The sequence below is a fragment of the Paralichthys olivaceus genome, chromosome 6, assembly GCF_024713975.1.
Source record: "Paralichthys olivaceus isolate ysfri-2021 chromosome 6, ASM2471397v2, whole genome shotgun sequence".
NCBI classification, from domain to species: Eukaryota; Metazoa; Chordata; class Actinopteri; order Pleuronectiformes; family Paralichthyidae; genus Paralichthys; species Paralichthys olivaceus.
The window spans coordinates 2,068,201-2,085,499 of record NC_091098.1 but is presented as its reverse complement, the minus strand read 5'-3'; the positions used below and the strand labels follow the sequence as shown (position 1 = coordinate 2,085,499).

Below are 17,299 nucleotides of genomic sequence, written 5' to 3'. Positions count from 1 at the left end.
TCAAACAGACCACAGCTGCAGCAAAAACAACACTAAAGTAGAAAACTCTAGTTTTCTCTATTTGTGCTGTTTATCATTCGCTATTTGTAATACCGAAGGCGCAGGCTGCATACATTCCCCACGCCCACTGACCAGATGGAAAACCACTCTGTTACAGACAGATGATCCAGCTGTTCTGCGAACATGAGCACTTGCACGTAGCCTGCAGTCTGCTCCCTCCACCACACTGCCCTGCTCTCACACTCCTCTCCAATGTGAAATGTTACTACAGCACATGGTCACAAGAAATGAGAACACAGCCAGGCTAAGGTGAAAGGGAGCTATTGGCAGAAATTTTATATAAAATAATCCTAATGATGTTTTCATGAGTGTGTTTCATCTAAATGGTACAAATAGCTGTTTTCTTAACTCTACAATGGGCCCTTTATATTTAAATACTTAATATTTACAGGAGTGGGTCCTCCCTACAGAGGCCTCCATGTTTTTTACAGTAGCCCAGTCTGGACAAACTAAATATCTTTATAGTTTTTATGTCAACTGAAGGCTACCACAGGTACTGTTTCATGTTGTGAAGGGGAGAGTGAGGTGAGGGGTGTTCATCTGCAACATGCAACTTCACCACTAGATGTCACTAAATTCTACACACTGAACCTTTAACACATTTCAACAAGTCAATTGAAAGTGCTTTACATACAATATAAAAGGCAAATTGTAAAACAAACATATGACACCAAAAAAGAGTTACACGAAGAATAAAAATGTAATGAATAAAATAAGAAAAAAAAGAGAGATAAACTAATAGTGCAGTGTAAGATATGTGTAATTATTTGATTCAATAAAAGGCAGTGACAAACAGGACGGTCTTCAACATTGATGTAAAACAACTAAGAGTTGCAGCAGACCTGCAGTCCTCTGGGAGCTTGTTCCACATATGTGGAACCGAAGCAAACAATCTGAATGCTGCTTCTCCATGTTTAGTTTTGACTCTAGGGACAGACAACCTTGGCATTCATTTACATCTGTACACAAAAGACATGTGACATCTATTAATACAAAACATGAACAACTGCAGGTGAATGACACTTCATGAACACACCAACTACTCACCTGATAAAAGATTGATTGTGTGTCACAGTAAACATGGGGGAATTCCATTGTACCACCCTGCCTGGTGCTCACCTCCTGATTTTGCAGACTGAATCTTGAATCATGTCCCAGCTTGCTCCCTGCAGGCTATATGTCAGGAATATATTGTCTCAGAGCTCTGGCTGAGATGACAGCAGCATTTCTTCAGAGAGAGCAGAGCAACAGCATTCCTTCTGTCCTTTTGATCGTGGCCAGATTAACCAAGTACTGATAACCCTGAACATTTTTCTATTGGGGTCCTCTTATGTATTGGGTTCTGTATACTCTATCACCTCTATGTTTTCATCAAGGACAGGGAGTGGTGCAGAACTACCTTAGCCCATGTTTCTATTTTCCGTCAGTTTCAGGTTACATGATTACACAAACAATCTGAAACATTTGGATGAGTTTAAATATTATTTAGGTGCCTAAAACACTGGCACAAGTCTTCCTTGCTGTAATCATTCTTCCTGTTCATAGTGACCCAAAAGAAAAACCCTCTTAATAATTCTCCAAAATGTTTAAGTGATGGGGGACAAAATGGGGTTGGGGATTTTGTCCATACTGGCCTTTAAAACCATATTTTGCACAGTGTCCCTCTGCAAGACAGGGCCACACATTTAGCTAATATTGGAAGACCTGCTGGAATTTATGAACTCTCAATTTGCAGTGAAATACAGGACTCCTGGAACTTTTGCTCATTTACTCCAGTCTTGTGTGGTTTCATTTCATTTCATAAGACAAGGGACTGCTGTGGGTGCAAAATACTACATGTAGGGGGATATGAGAAGTTCTCTATTAAGAAGAAAAGCTTAGCCATCACCCCTCTCTCTCCTACCACCTCTTAGCTATCATGTTAGAACCAAAAGCCCTCTTGCTGCAGGGAGACAGTGCTACCTACTGGACTGCCTGGATTAGTCTCAATACTTCTCAGCAGCTAAATGGCAGTTCTAATGAAAGTTTGTTGGGTTATGGGCAATCCATCTTCTCCCTCTGAAGTGAGTATGGAGTGGAATGTCCACTGCATTGTCATGGTTCCTCCTCATCTTCATCTGCACACTCTGCAGCTCTTCCTTGTTCCATGACCTAAGCATGGGTGTATTGTTCATAACGGCGATATGGCGAAGCACCACCAATGGGGAAAAAGGAGGGAATTTTTTTCATATTCTACCACAGTGTTACAGTAGTTGTGACTGTTCTTGAAAGTTTGACCTGCCTCTATATGTCATTGTCCAGTTAGCATAAGGTCATGCTCCATGAGCAGTGCAACTTTTGGTTGATTTCAGTCAAGTTGAAAATCGCCCAGGTTGCTCTAATACAACTACTAACCAATTTTACAAACCACAAGCACTACAATGCAATCTATATGGGTTCCGGGGAGGGAATGCACTAACCTGCTCACATCATATGTACCTTGATGGGGAGAGCCAGGGCACTGGTAGGGCAGCAGGCAACTACCTTTATACAGTCACATTCGCTCAGCATGGCTAGTGTTTAGAGTAGCTGCATCACGTTTCTAAGAGAAGCTCCTTTCATCGTACAGACGTCTGTGATACAATCCTTCAAAGAAAGGTACTCTTTTGCTGATCACCTCGTGGGTGCCACACTACAACAAACAGAGAGGTTTGAACAGCACTGTGACACTGCCATGCATTTCCTGCTGAGGCTCTGAAAGGCATGTCCCATGTTGTACAAAGCAATCCCTTATTTATGAAATTGCCAAATTCAAGGGCTGCTGTGGTGCACTGGTGCTGTACCAGGTTCTACTGAGATACAACCCGCAGGAATCCTTTTCTGAGACTGTGGCTCTGTTGAACATCCTCATGACAACCCCATGCTGACAGCTAAAGCTGAGAGATGTTTCTCAATGTTAAAAAGAAATAAGACATTTCAGCAAAACGTGATGGGCCAGATTTCAATAAGAGGGTTATTGATCACTTTGCTGGTTTGAAAGGGAGACACGCAGAATTTCAGTATAGGTGATGTAGTATAAATACAAACACACTGCCTAACTTTTTCTTTTTTGGGGGTTCTTAATTCTCCTTTTGTTACAGTATATATATTTCCCTTCTGGTGGTAACCTTGATAAATAACAGAAATTGTAAGATGTGACAATCCACTTCACTTTTCTATTTGTCCTATTGCTATTGCCGTACTATCACTATTTATAGTGCATTGGTAAATGTGTGCACTTTCATTTGCACACAAAATTGTTTTGCATAAAATATTTATGTTAATGTAATAATGTTCAGGCAATCTGTATAAATAGCCAGATTTTGTATTTACTGTTTGTTTCTGCAAATACAGATGTATGTTTGTGCCATGTTGAAGAATGTGAATATACTATCCCTTTATTATTTGGATTAGGATTAATATTATGTTCTTGCAGTGTATTTGTGTTGTTTGTTGTGATGTTTACAATCATACCCTACCGGTGTCACATTTCAGTTATAGTTACAGTTATATGTATGTTCACTCCATGCAAGTTACTAGCACTAGATACTAACTATTTGATTGATTTATTGTGCCAGTGCTTTTATAAGCCATTTGTAATGAGAAAAAACAACAAATATATTATAAAGAACTGTAAATAAATACTTCTAATGTTTTTGGCATATATGTAATCTTCTTCTTTATTAATGGTAAAAAAGATATACTGTATGTCTTTCCATGTTTAAAGGTATTTAAAGGGAAACTGATGACAATTTAACTGTTATTGGCCATAGTGGATTGATCATATTCATGGTAGAGTCAAAATAATATTATTTATTAAGACCCCTTCATGTAACATTCCACAAATAGGCCTAGCATAGTATATGGCTTATGTAGCTGAAGGGAAAATCTTTGTATTGTGTTTCCATCTAGTGGTTATAGATGGTATTGTTATGTTGTATGCTCGCCAGAAAAAGAGAATTGTCGAGCTACCTATTCATTTACCCATTGAAAGGGTCATCCTAGTCATCATCCCAACAATTGCCTCCCCTAAGAAATTTGTCAGGAGCCACCACTAGACCTATGAGCTCTCACCTTATCATTCAGCATGGGCCTTCAGTTCTGGAGCAACCCAGGGTTTGTTGTTAGCACACAACTGTGTTGTCTTGGTGGGTACAGTGTGCTGTAAACGGAAGCTCTCTGTGATAGTGTGAGACCATCACTGTCCTCACTATTTTTGTTCGAAGAGAACATTCCAGAGTCAAAACAGTCCTTCAGTGTCTCATGAGACCATTGTCTCACTGTGTGTATTGTTGACTTTGCCTATGTACTACAATGTAGGTTTCTACTCAGGCAAGAGATGCACCAAAATTCAATTCAATTCAATTTTAAAACTATTTGTATAGCACCAAATCCTAATATACATTATCTCAAGGCACTTTACATAGAAGGTCAAGACGTTAATAATTTATAGAGAAACCCAGCAGTTCCTGCAATGAGCAGCACTTTGGTGACTGTGGAGGAAAAAAAACTCCCTCATTAACAGAGATAAACACGTAGAACCAGACTCTGTGTGGTCGAACATCTGCCTCGACCGGTTGGGGTGAGCAAATAAACTGCACTCTGCAATATTACTTTTCAATTACTTTCATGTGGCAATGAAATGATATGAAAAAGGGTTTGATAAGTTATGTTAGTTAGATTAGAGATGGATTTCAGTAAAATGGCTGATCTCCAACAAAGTCTGGTTTCTGATGCTATAAATGTATTTAAGACTATTTAGTGAAAGGTGAACCATTTCAATATGAAATGTTTTCTAACATTTAATGTCAGGAACAAAAGTAAAAAAGAGATTTCCACATTTAGATACACTTTAACAATAATATTGTACATAGTTTGTCTTAATATACAAAATTGCTGTGTTTATATGAATGCTTTGTATGTTTCAACTCAAATACACACGTCAAACATATGCGCTCATAAAACCAGACTGTTTGCGACATTTCCGGTCACAGCTGCGCCGGTGTGCTTTACGACACTTGTGACAAACCAGAAGTGTCAACCGCTGCAGCGAGGAGCGACAGGTGACTTTCTCCAACCTGAAGGCAAAGCGAGAAACGAAGCCAGCTGCGATGTGACCCCGTGCTGGCGGCCAGACACCCCCAGCGAACGAGAGGACTGCAACCACGATGTGAGAAATAACAGTTGGTTTCCGACCGCTTTCCTTCACGGCCCTAGCCACCTAGCTTAGCTTAAACTACCCGGAAGCTAGCGAAGCCAGTTTGTCAGCTCTCAGCCCGCAACATGTTCTGAGCGCGAGGCGAATTCGATGTGACACCCTGACACTTTCACCCCGTGGGCAGCGTTTCCACTCGCGGCTGGGCATCCATCAGTCAAACACAAAATGTGGCTCCAGCAGCGACTAAAGGGGCTGCCGGGCTTGTTGTCAAGCAGCTGGGCGAGAAGACTGCTCATAGGACTGCTCCTCTTTCTCATCTTCTACTGGTATCTGGGAGCGGAGCGCAGCTGGAGGTTCTTCAGCAGCTCGACCATGCCCGGCGGGGCGGCTGGACAGTGTCTACAGGCTGAGATCCACCGGTGGAAGTCGCTCGTAGACCGAGGAGAGGGGATATACAGCACACCTCAGGAACACCTAGACACACCGTTTGTATCAGGTAATGGCCACATTTTGATTGACATTGACTCTAACAAACTGTGGGTGGCGTCGTCCTCGCAGCCCGGCTCGGCCCCAGTCCACCCGACCGAATATTCACCGAGGGTCGGCGTGCACCTGGAGGGGAAGCGGGCCGAGGCTCAGGCCAGCATGCTGTGGTTCCGGAAAGGTGCCGTGCTGTCGGTGCGCTGTGCCTCCCTGCAGTCAGCCCGGGACTGTGTCACCATCAGAGAGGAGTTCATCGCCCACAGAAGCAGATCTAACGTCTATCTACAGCGAATCCACATCAACAACCCGTCTGACAGGCCCGCCTCCCTGGACGTTTCCTCTGTCAATCCCTCCTTTGGGAGCAAGTTCTCCACCAGTGTGGAGAAACTGGAGGAGAAAGAAATACTGCTCTCCTCTGGCAGAGTGCCTGTGGAGAATAATCGCATGGTTCTGGTGGTGGTGGTCACCAAGAAGCCGACCAGCAGGATTCAAGTCTCTGCTAAGTCAGAGTTCACAGACAATATTGTGTCAGTGGTGTGGACCTCAGAGCCCATCGAGCCTTCCAAGCTGGAGGAGACCTTCAGCACACTCAGAGAAGGAGCCAAAAAGGAACTGGGGGAGCTGCTGAGAGACAGTGTGGACGAGCTGGTTGTAGATCACCAGCAAGCGTGGATGGATCTCTTCTCTTCAGGTGAGCTGAAGCGGAAGCAGCAACTGGTGCTGTGCTTAAAAGGTCCAGTGTGTAAGATTTAGGTGAAAGGGATTTTTGGCAGAACTTGAATATAAAATAATCTTAGCTGTTTTCACTGGTGTGTTTCATTTAATTGTATGAATTATTGTTTTCTTTACCATAGAATGAGCCTTTATATTTACATGGAGGGGGGTCCTCTCTGTGGAGGCCGCCATGTTTTTTACTGTCGTCCAAACTGGACAAACTAAAACCTTTTGAGTTTTCATGACAACTGAAGGCTTCCATATGTTCTGTTTCATGTTTGGAAGGGGAGGGTGAGATGAGTGGTATTCAGCTGCAACATGAAACTTCACCTCCAGATATCACTAAATTCTACAGACTGAACCTTTAAAGGACCACACTGAAGTTCCTTTAGATTTTAGTTCATCATACAAACCCCACATTCTACACACTTATAAAGTATATAACCATGCTATAATGAGTCATAACGAGACTATTGTGGTAATTAAATCACATTTGTCAAATATAGTAAAATAATGCAAACCTGTGTGAAATGTGTGGAAGGGCAATAAAAACACCTGTAAATGGTTTAGAGGATCAAATAAAATCCTGTCAACAGCCCATCTACTACTCTCTACTACTACTACTACTACTACTACTACTACATCTGATCACCGGAACAACAGACTCATCCTTCCTAAAGGATCATGAGGTTTACAGTGAAGTGAGAAACATGAAAGAGCAGCAGATATTTTGACAGAAAAGTGAATTGAACTCATCTAAGATTCTGTGACTGTCACAAAACAACTGATAGTGTTAATGCTTCTACTCTTATTCTATCAGTGCAGCTCCGGACAACATGAAAAGAAATATAAACTAAAGCCTAAAATGTTGTCTTTTATGAATAAATTGTTTACATTGTTCAATACTTCTCTCGCTTATAAATGAACATTTCAGTCAAACTGAGCTCATCACACATTAACTACCCCCCTCCCCCCGTCTGACATCACTTCACGTGTTTATCTGCATCACGTGTTCAATCATCAAACAAACCCCCCCCACCCCCAAAACACACAGCAATAAACTGACAGTTTGTCGTCAGCCTGACTTAACTTAATAACTGGACATTATCTCTAGTGTTTCTGTTCTATTCAACCATGTTATATTGTTCAAGTCACACTTTTGAGCTGCACCATCACAGATCTTAATGAAATTTGACATGCAGAGTTTGCAGTATGAGAAACATGGAACAGAAATTAAATATCTTAGGTGTCTAATAAAGATAGATGTGCGCTAACAAAGTTAGTACACTGTAATTGACTGGTCCAATTCTACTTTCAGCTCTTATTGATTCCAATATGGTCAAACATGGGTCAAGTGGGTAAATGACAATATATCTTCATTCTTTTAAGAAGCAAAGACAAAATTGCAGCATCAAAGACTGGAAGGAGTAGAAATTAAGAATGGCCACTGCTTTATAGAGGCTTGTTGCCGTCTCAATAGAAGCTTAGAATTCTGATTCCACACATTTCTTTGAATACACTATCCAGTGGCCTGGGAGCCATCAACAGTGGCTTGGTATTTTGCATGTGCCTGACCATGCACTAATCACTAACTCCCGTTCAACAACATTCTAAAGAATTAGTGATGTGATGCTGCATCAGATAAATTCTGATCTCAGCAACGACTAAGAAACCGAAGCCAAAAATATCTGGAGGTCTTGATGACATTGTAAACGAATTTTGGTTAAAAAAAACTGGACTAAAGAGATTTCATTTTTTTGCTTTAGCTCAATTTAACTTTTCTGAAAAAATTCAAACTACATCAGCTCATATCTCCCTTAATTAGGGCCCAAGGCATGAAACCAGAGACATCAAGTTTATTAATGTGTAACATTTGAATGGATAGAAAAGCTTTGGAAGCACAGCTGCAACAAACAGTGGTTTTGACCTTTTTGGGGGGTGGGGGGTTGATTTTTGTAAATGACTTGTAGCACATGCACACTCATCCTGTTGAGACAGACTTAAAGGTTTAACTCTCGACGTTGCGACTGACTGTATGGGATGGTATCCTCAGCAGGCATGATGATAACTGTATAGATGTTTTGATGGTCCACTGACGAAATCAGATTACACATGGTTGCTATTTAATATGTTTCAATATGAATCGCTCTAGTGCTTATTCCTTCCCTCAGATTTGGTAAATTACAGTATAATGCCACTAGATGTTTGTCCACCCGATGGTTGTAAAGGAGAATTGGGAATTAGAAATGAAAGAACAAACATTCACTTTAGCTGCTTTCGGACATGCACTGAACTCTTTTTTTCTCCAGAAGAGATGTATGTTTGAACGCAAATGTCAGAGTTTCCACTACGTTCATTTTGCAGCAGCTGCCCGGGTACCTTGTACAGTGCTGTGTCACTGTGCTGCATGTCCTCCCTCCTCACTTCCCCGCTGGCCAGCACTCACTTTACACATTAACAATTATCACCAACACTATTTATGAGTTATTAGGACCCGTACAGGACTTTCAAACCAACACAAGTTTACTTTATGTTGGTTTGAGTTCAAACTTAGCATTTGTGTTTAAATTAAAGTATGGTTAGAATTTCATGTAAGTTACAGTAATGAACAAAAACATAACACACAATTTATTCTATTCTGGTCTGGCTCTGGTCAGTATTTTACATATTCAAATGTTAACAGCGTAGGTTGGAAAAATATATGAATTTCTGGTCTTAAGACACCAACTGGAGTCAGGTGTTGGTAAAGCTGGAGTCCAGTCAATGGTGTGTCTTAGAGCTACTTATTCCAGATTTATAGAAACGCGTATTTGGAGTTTGCTGTTCACTAAAAAGATCTGCTGATGTGAACCAAGACAAAAAAAAGAGAGACCTCTCATGACTGTAGATACAAAGTCATGTGAAAGACACTGGAGACACTTTATTACCGCCCCACATCTGTGTTGTGGCTGTCGTGTTATTTTGTACATAGTTCAGGGGTCTGCTGACAAGATCATGATCAGAATTCAACAGTTTTATCAATTAAATCAAGATCATCCCCTTCCCCCAGTACATACAAATGAAGGTTTACAATGAAAATATATGTGCTTTAAAAAAGTGCAGTTGCCAAAAGCTCTAGAAAAGCCAGTATGTGGAGGTTGAGTTAAGATAGTGTTTTTGTCAAATGACATCATCTTACATTCACAGCAATGAATCATTGTATTTGCTTCTTGGTTCGTTCAGGTGTTGAAATGAGGAAGATAACAGACTCCCACACGCCATCGAGCCGCACGGTGAACACCACCCTCTACTACGTCCTCTCCTCCTCCACGGCTCCCATGCTGGACCGTAGGCTGAGCAGCGAGGAGCGCCCCCGGCTGGAGTCCAGCCTCAACTACGCGGACCACTGCTTCAGTGGCCACGCCACTATGCATGCAGAGAACCTGTGGCCCGAGCGGGTGAGCAGTGCTGCCCAGATCCTGCAACTGGTCACGCTTTGGACCCTGACTCTGCAGAAGAGAGGCTGCAAGGTGCTTGTTGCAGCCGGGGCCCACGGAGCCATGCAGGGCATGGTGCTCAGCTTTGGTGGCCTTCAGTTCACAGAGAACCACCTTCAGTTTCAGGCTGATCCAGACGTGCTGCACAACAGCTATGCCTTGAGAGGAATCCACTACAACCAGGACCTCATCAACCTGGCAGTACTGCTGGATATGGAGGGGAAGCCTTTTCTTCATGTGTCAGTGAAGCAGCAGGACAAACCAGTGAAGCTGTATGCCTGCGAGGCCGGCTGCCTCAATGAGCCTGTGGAGCTGACATCAGAGGTCAAAGGTCACACCTTCCCAGTGATGGTGACTCAGCCAATCACACCGCTGCTTTACATCTCCACAGACCTGCGCCACCTTCAAGACCTGCGCCACACCCTCCACCTTAAGGGCATCCTGGCCCACGAGGAGCATATGGCCATACGATACCCAGGCCTGCCCTTCCTCTTCTGGTTCAGCGTGGCCTCGCTCATAACTCTCTTCCATCTTTTCCTCTTCAAGCTTATATACAACGAGTATTGTGGCCCTGGCGCTAAGCCCCTCTTCAGGAGCAAGGTATAAACTGTGGTAAATGGAAACAAAAAACTGCAAACTGATCTACTATGCTCATGTTTTTCCATTTGTTTGTTTTTTATCTTTTTTTGACTTGCGTGTGGTGGCAAAGATTCCTCTTTCTCTCTCTCAGTGCTCTCTCTGTTGTTGGTTTCTTGGTTTTGACTTTCTCCCTCTCGGTGAGTGAGCTTTACTTCCCATCTCATGTGGTACACTCTTGGAGTGGGTTGGCACAACAGCCTTACACACCTCGCCTTCCCCCTATCACAAAACATGGTTCCACAGTTCTTGTTCAGTGGTGGGGCTGATAAAGTTTTTCACTGCAGCTGTTCTTTAAAAGTGAGCAATGAAAAATGTGATCGAAGTTGAAAGCAGTAGAGTAGCAGCCTCCGTTCAGAGTCAGAGACCTCGAAGTTACAATGAACCATCTGATGTATGGCGTTATCTTAGCACAGCACCTGTTCCATGTTTGGAATGTAACACATTTGTTGATTGCAATGGAAGAAAAACGAGCACAAGGAGCACATCACGTCAAGAGGTTGTCTTACTATGTTAATGCCACTTTGTGACAGCACTCGCATTGTTCTGTGTTAGCATTCTTAAGGGAGCATACCAGTGTTGGCCATTTACAAAAAAAATAATTGTCGGATCAAGCTGAAGTCAAGAGTAATATAAGCCACTACAGAAGACATTGTGTCTGTTTTTAGTTTTGTTAATGTTATTTGTCCGCAGGTTGCAAGACCGTTCAAAGCTACACATTGAAGGTGATCTGAAACAAAATGCAACCAGTGACTGCGTATAAAGATGGATGACATGTCTCCACTTCTCCCCCACTGTACAAAATGAAGCCAAAATATCCTGGATATGGGTGCTGCCATCTTGTATTGGTGACATCATGTGGAGCCAGAGTCTGTGCAGTATTCCATGGCATCGAGGTCCTGCTGATACACATGACCCAGTTCAGCCAGGGTCTTGTGGAGTTTGCACATTCTCCCGCTTCCTCCCACAGTCCACAGACATGCAGATTGGGGTTAGGACAATTAGAGACTCTAAATAGACCAAAGGTGAGAATGTGAGTGTTGACCCTGTCACCCAAGGTCAGCTGGGATTGGCACCAGTTCCACCTTAAATGTTAAGCAGAATAGTTGATCGATGGATGACCATCCATTTCCCATCTGCTCACAAGGAGGTTTATGACTGCAGCCAGCCACCAGGGGGCAATACGTATGTTTTGGATATAATGTTTGGAGTCACGTTCAATCAATATTTATATTGAGTCACCAGATGCAAAAAGCTGTTGGTTGGTGTCAGAAAAAAGAAGCCTGCAGGCCGATGTAAACATGGATGTTAACTCTGTAAATGTTTACTAAAGAGCAAAATGAATATATAAGCTTGAGGAGACACAATGTGTTGTGGTGAGAATGTAATCAGAGCTTTAGTTTGGTTATAAGAAACCTCCACAAAGTACCTTTGACAGAGGTACGAGCAGCTTTAATTCTGACCCTCACACTGGAACTGACACAATGGCGAGCACTGAAACATGAACATGATTTATAGTAAATGATCCTCAACATTGGTATGGTTCTTTCCATGATTACTAACTACAGCTGGTATTCTCTTTTCATAAGTCTGATCATCAGTACCATCAGTAATGATAGAGTACTCACAACGACATTGTGAAAAACAGACAGGCTCTAAACAAACCTCCATGTCAGCCGAAGTCATTTGGAAGAAAAGTGATACGTTTATCACCCAAACTGTCTGCACACAGTTGGGGCTGTGCAGAAAGATAGGAGTAGTCACATGTCGAGTGTTCTCAGTAGACCTCCAAGTGGTTTAGATAACCTGCAGCTTTGTTTCCACCCTGTCTGTTTCCTCATGAGCTACAACACATTTTACAGTTCATGTGAGATTGTTGTCATGGATCAACCCAAAGCATATTAATCCTGCAAATAATAGAAGCCTGAATTAGAATCCATTGTAGTGTGGTGGTGCTAACTAACAGTCCTTAATGTCTGTTGTCATATGAAACGACTACTGGTTGACGGATTATAAAAAAGACGTTAACATGCTGGACTGTAAAGAAAGATTGTGCTGAAGGGTAAACGTTCGTCTCTGATCAGCGTGGACTGTGTGCTCACTTTTCAGGAACCTTTTCTGCTATTCCTTTTTCTTCCTGCCTTTTGATGATGTTTTATATTGAATCACTCAATTAAATTAACAAAATCTGGGTTGGCTTTGGCTCTTCAGTATTGACCTGTCACCTTTCTCTGGCACAATCACACATCTCTCGTCCTCAGCATGTCTGTTTTCTCCTCTCCTGGGAAGCAGTGTGGACGGGTGCTAGACTGGTTCCCAGCTCATTATCCAATCTAACCCCTCACCCCCTTTCTGACTTCACCAGGATGCCAGCAAAAGTGAGGATGGCTGCTGCGACACCACGAGTGCTGCTTGAACGCTACAGTACTGTGCACACATTCGTCATGTAGCAGTGGTTCTGCTTGAGCTTTGGCAGCATGCGAGATGTTAACATGGGTGTGCTGCTGCTGCTGAATCTGAAACGGCCTCAGACATTTGCTTTGCTTGGGCCCGCGATGTGTGGAGGCATACTCCTCTGCTGGTGAGAGGCTGCAGAGGGATGGAGGTCAAAACTGAGTACAATCTACACCAAGTATTTCAAAAGTTTGATTGTTTGGGGGGGTGTTTCAGGTTCTGTGCTTCAGCATTAAATTTGAAATGACTTGGTACCCAAATGTCTGGAGTTCAAAAGTAATTGGACACTTGGTTACTCAATGTTTCTTGGGCAGCTGTTGTTTCAGTGTTAGTTCCTGTACAAAGAGCGCTCACGCTGCCTACAGGCTATTGAGATGGGCTTATTTGTCAGTATGAAAAGTAAAGAGGTGACCATGCAAGTCAGGAAAAAATAACGAGGTTTAAGAAAGCAAAAATCTGTAACAGATATCGAAGGTTTGTTTGGACACTTTCTAAAAAATATCAATGGAACTGTTTGACCGGGGAGCACAAGACTTGTGGAAGAAATAAAATAATTTGCACGGTGAAGACAAATCCATGCAAATGCACATGAAGAGACCAGCATGTTGAAGTAAGAAGTAATCAAAGTGGTGGAAGTGAGGAGAGCAAACAGCTCTTGTCGTAAAGCCTACACTTCATCTGTCCCACATGGATTTTATTCTGTCCAGTGGAACCGACACACCAACATTTACTGATAAACAGGAAGAACATTCAACAGTACAACAATACTAACCTAAGAAACAAAGAGGTACAATATCCTGGACTGGGTTTGACAATCAAAGGCACTGCTCAGCTTGCAGCTGCTCAAAGATCATCGTTATTATTTTGATCGAGAGACCCCCCCCCTAGTGGTAGAAAATGACATATTGTGTGTTTAAATATATTATTTTTGATTTGATGTGTATTTGTCCAATTACCTTTGAACTCCTTAACTTTGGGCACCATGTTTGTAAATGGCTGTATCTCCACACCCACAATAAAAAAAAATGAAACCAGCTCAAGATAATTGCTGAGACTTGACACTTTCGTGTAGGATTCAAATGAAACTGAATGTGCTGAATTTTTCAGAACCAGAACTAAATATTTAGCAAATGCTTTAAAAATTCACATAATTATTAGATCATGACAATGAAGGCAGATCTCTTCCATATGTTTGAAACTATGGACCTTTTTCAAGGCAGCTATTTTGACACGAGATAGTAAACACTGGTGTTACTAATCACATTCATTAAGGTTTCGCGCTATTTTGATTGGGCCTTAAGGAGATTGATGAGTAACAATCACTGCCGTGAAAAGGGTCTGTAGTCAAGTAACTTCTCTCTGAAAGTGTGAACAATACACTTCACCCATTTAGAATGGCAATCCATTTAATATTGTGTATACTGAAAAAAAATATTCCAACCTCAACGCCACAAAATCAAGAATTTACTTTAGCGAGCTAACAGAGATGTTAACATAGGCACAGTAGTCTTTACTATGCTAAGCATTACTTTACTATACTGACATATGCTAGCACCTGTAATTTGCTATGTTAATCGTTGCGTGAAAACACTGTGGTAACCGAGATGTGTAAAGAAAACGTAAAACAGACACACCGCCCGAGTAAATAATGGGGTTCTCTCGCATTTTTTCAAGTTTCCTGTTGGTAAAAATGAAACAACTTTTTTGTCGAAATAATTTTGAGTCAATTCCCCTTTGATAGTCACAGATTGCTTGCAGTTTACCTGCCGCTGAACAGGCCTCGGATTAACTGCTCTGCACCATTTTCACACATGACCTGCGGGTAAAATCCAGACAATTGGCTCCAGAGTTTACCCAAAGTTTGCTTTCAAACACGCACAACGCAGTGGGAGGTTCTCTGCACGGATGCCCTCACAACAGCAACAAAAACGAGAGGTGGTGCAGCAGACAAAGATAGGAAGTGATGTATTAACTCTGCTGCGTGGCTCACGTGATTTTCTTAAAAACACACAGAGCTCTTATCTTATTAGCTCTTACGTGAGCTCTTATCACTACAGACTCTCTAGACATCTTCGTCTGTGTCTTCCACAGCTTTTTCAATGGGAAATTTGTTTCTTATTGTTTCTGTCTTTTCATTTTGCGTCCACTTGCTCGCAGTGAATCCGGCGGGGGATCCCCTGCTGTGTTCACACATCAAATTCATCCTAGACTTCTACGGACTTTGTGCTAGGAGGTCAGGCGGAGAAAGTCTCACTCGGGCATTTGTGTTCACACATGCACCTCCTCAGGTGTATATGCTCTTCATCTATGTGCCATGTTGCACTGCCATGTCTCTACTCTAGCCCAGAACTCACAAAGGGACTGGCTCTCGAGAGGGCCTTTACCTGAAGGCCACCATAGGCTCTCCTACATGGTTGTGAGTGAGGGCTATTCAGTTGTTTGCAACTTCATCACTAGATCTTACTAATTCCTACACTTTCGTTTGTTCCTCAGTGACTTTTGGTGCAGTCTGGGCTGCTTTTAGTGCCTTTAAGAATTCAGTATGTTCGAAGTAAACTAGATTGTATCAGTTTGAAGGTTAAAGTATTTGTTCAGACAAGACGTGGAAGGTTTTCATGGTGTTGTAGAGAAAAAGAAGTTCAAACGCTGCTCCCTTCTTTCTTACCTCTGCTCACCTATGCTGTGGTTGTGATCGAAGGTATGTCGGGGGTGTTTCTACTCATGCAACTTTAATGTGAATTGCTGGAAATCAGATGGTACGTCTAGGGGGAGACCTGTCACATATAGAGGTATAGATACTGTATATATAGGCTGATAAATGGAACCCAGCTGAATGTTGGTATTCAGTTGTGGCGACTGTGAAGGCCATGACTTATGGTTCACATCAATTTCATACAAATCAAACCAGTTGGTGAACCACTCGACGAACCAGTCATCACACCAGTCAGTGAGCCCTCCTGTTGTTTAATACAGTATGTCATTCCCTTTGCCTTGACACTCATGTAATCAGATCTTCCCCTGCCTGTGTCTTTTTTCTGACAATTTTTTTCCCTGACATCCATCTGATTGTTCCCTGTCATCAGTTGTATGAAAGATCTTTTCCTACATGACTTCACTCATCACTAAATCTCCAACAAGAACAAAACAGCTTTGTAACTGCTCCTCCACAAACACTATTCTCCACTGGCAGAAGCTTCATTAGCCTGGCGAGGGAAGCTGATTTATTATCGTTTTGTTTTGAAATCTCTGTACATTTGGCCGATAGTTTTATTGGTGACAATAATACTGCACAGACCAAAGTGATTTTCGTGGTCATGTGAACAGAAGTCTATCAAGTGATGACGCTTGAGAAGTCAGATGATCTGAGGCTGGAAACAAACCTCCAGCTGAACCAATCATTACTGAACATCCATCAGTTGACAGATCGAGTTTCTACTTCAACTCTTACTTTTGTCTTGAGAAGTTAATACATTTTAGCCCCCAGAACACAAAAATCTTTACTGAGCATTCACTGAAATGGTCTGCTTATGAAAACATTATGAAGAACCTAATATAAAGAGTATAAGGGCAGGGTATGAGCAAAGTTATTTCGTGGCCATAGGAGATTTTTGTACCACAAATTGGCAGCAACATTGAATCTGTGATACATTTATACATTCAAGCCTCTTGTCCTCATCAGTGATGTTACAGTGGGTGTTAAGTCCTCGACACCCTATTGAACACATTTGCTGTGACATCACTGGCTGCGGTACAGGAAGGAAAATTACATACTAGAAAGTTTAAACGCATTAGTTCCCACATGCTTCTTTGCTCGTGTACGTGTAATTTTGATCAGAGGCAAATGTTGGGCTGTTATAACACCCAAGCTTCATGAATAGTTTTACATCTTATGTTCTATATCATGTCAATCATACTCTCAGATTAAAACAAAACCATTTATTTTGTAATATTTCAATATGGTACAATTGATAAATATGAATAAGAAATAGAAATTATGTGTTAGATTTATTTTTGTCAATTGAAATCACTGGCATGTCAGTTCATGATTTGATATGATTTCTGATTGTGAATATCTGGGGTTTGTTCAGCTTTTCTGTTTGTGGGTTATCTGATGAGTCTGAACTACTGAGTCTGCCTTAATGAAGTAAGAAGTTAATTTATTGAGCTCATGGCTAGAGCCATAACAGGATTGGATTGTACTTGAATGGGTAGGTGTATGATTATGTAAAATTGATTGTCTTTTTTTCGGGAGAATAAATTACTTTACTATTGTGAGGAAATGTGTGATTATGTTGTCTGA

The 17,299-nt window shown here is 41.8% G+C and overlaps 1 protein-coding gene across 1 annotated transcript; it reads left to right on the top strand.

Annotated features, from left to right (window-relative positions):
• The first annotated feature begins 5,056 nt into the window (after positions 1–5,056).
• kiaa2013 (KIAA2013 ortholog) lies at positions 5,057–17,279 on the top strand. Its single transcript, XM_020089104.2, has 3 exons — positions 5,057–6,410; positions 9,656–10,509; positions 12,911–17,279. The coding sequence occupies exons 1-3, from the start codon at positions 5,462–5,464 to the stop codon at positions 12,959–12,961; spliced, it is 1,854 nt and encodes a 617-aa protein (XP_019944663.2). The 5' UTR covers positions 5,057–5,461; the 3' UTR covers positions 12,962–17,279.
• Positions 17,280–17,299: the final 20 nt, after the last annotated feature.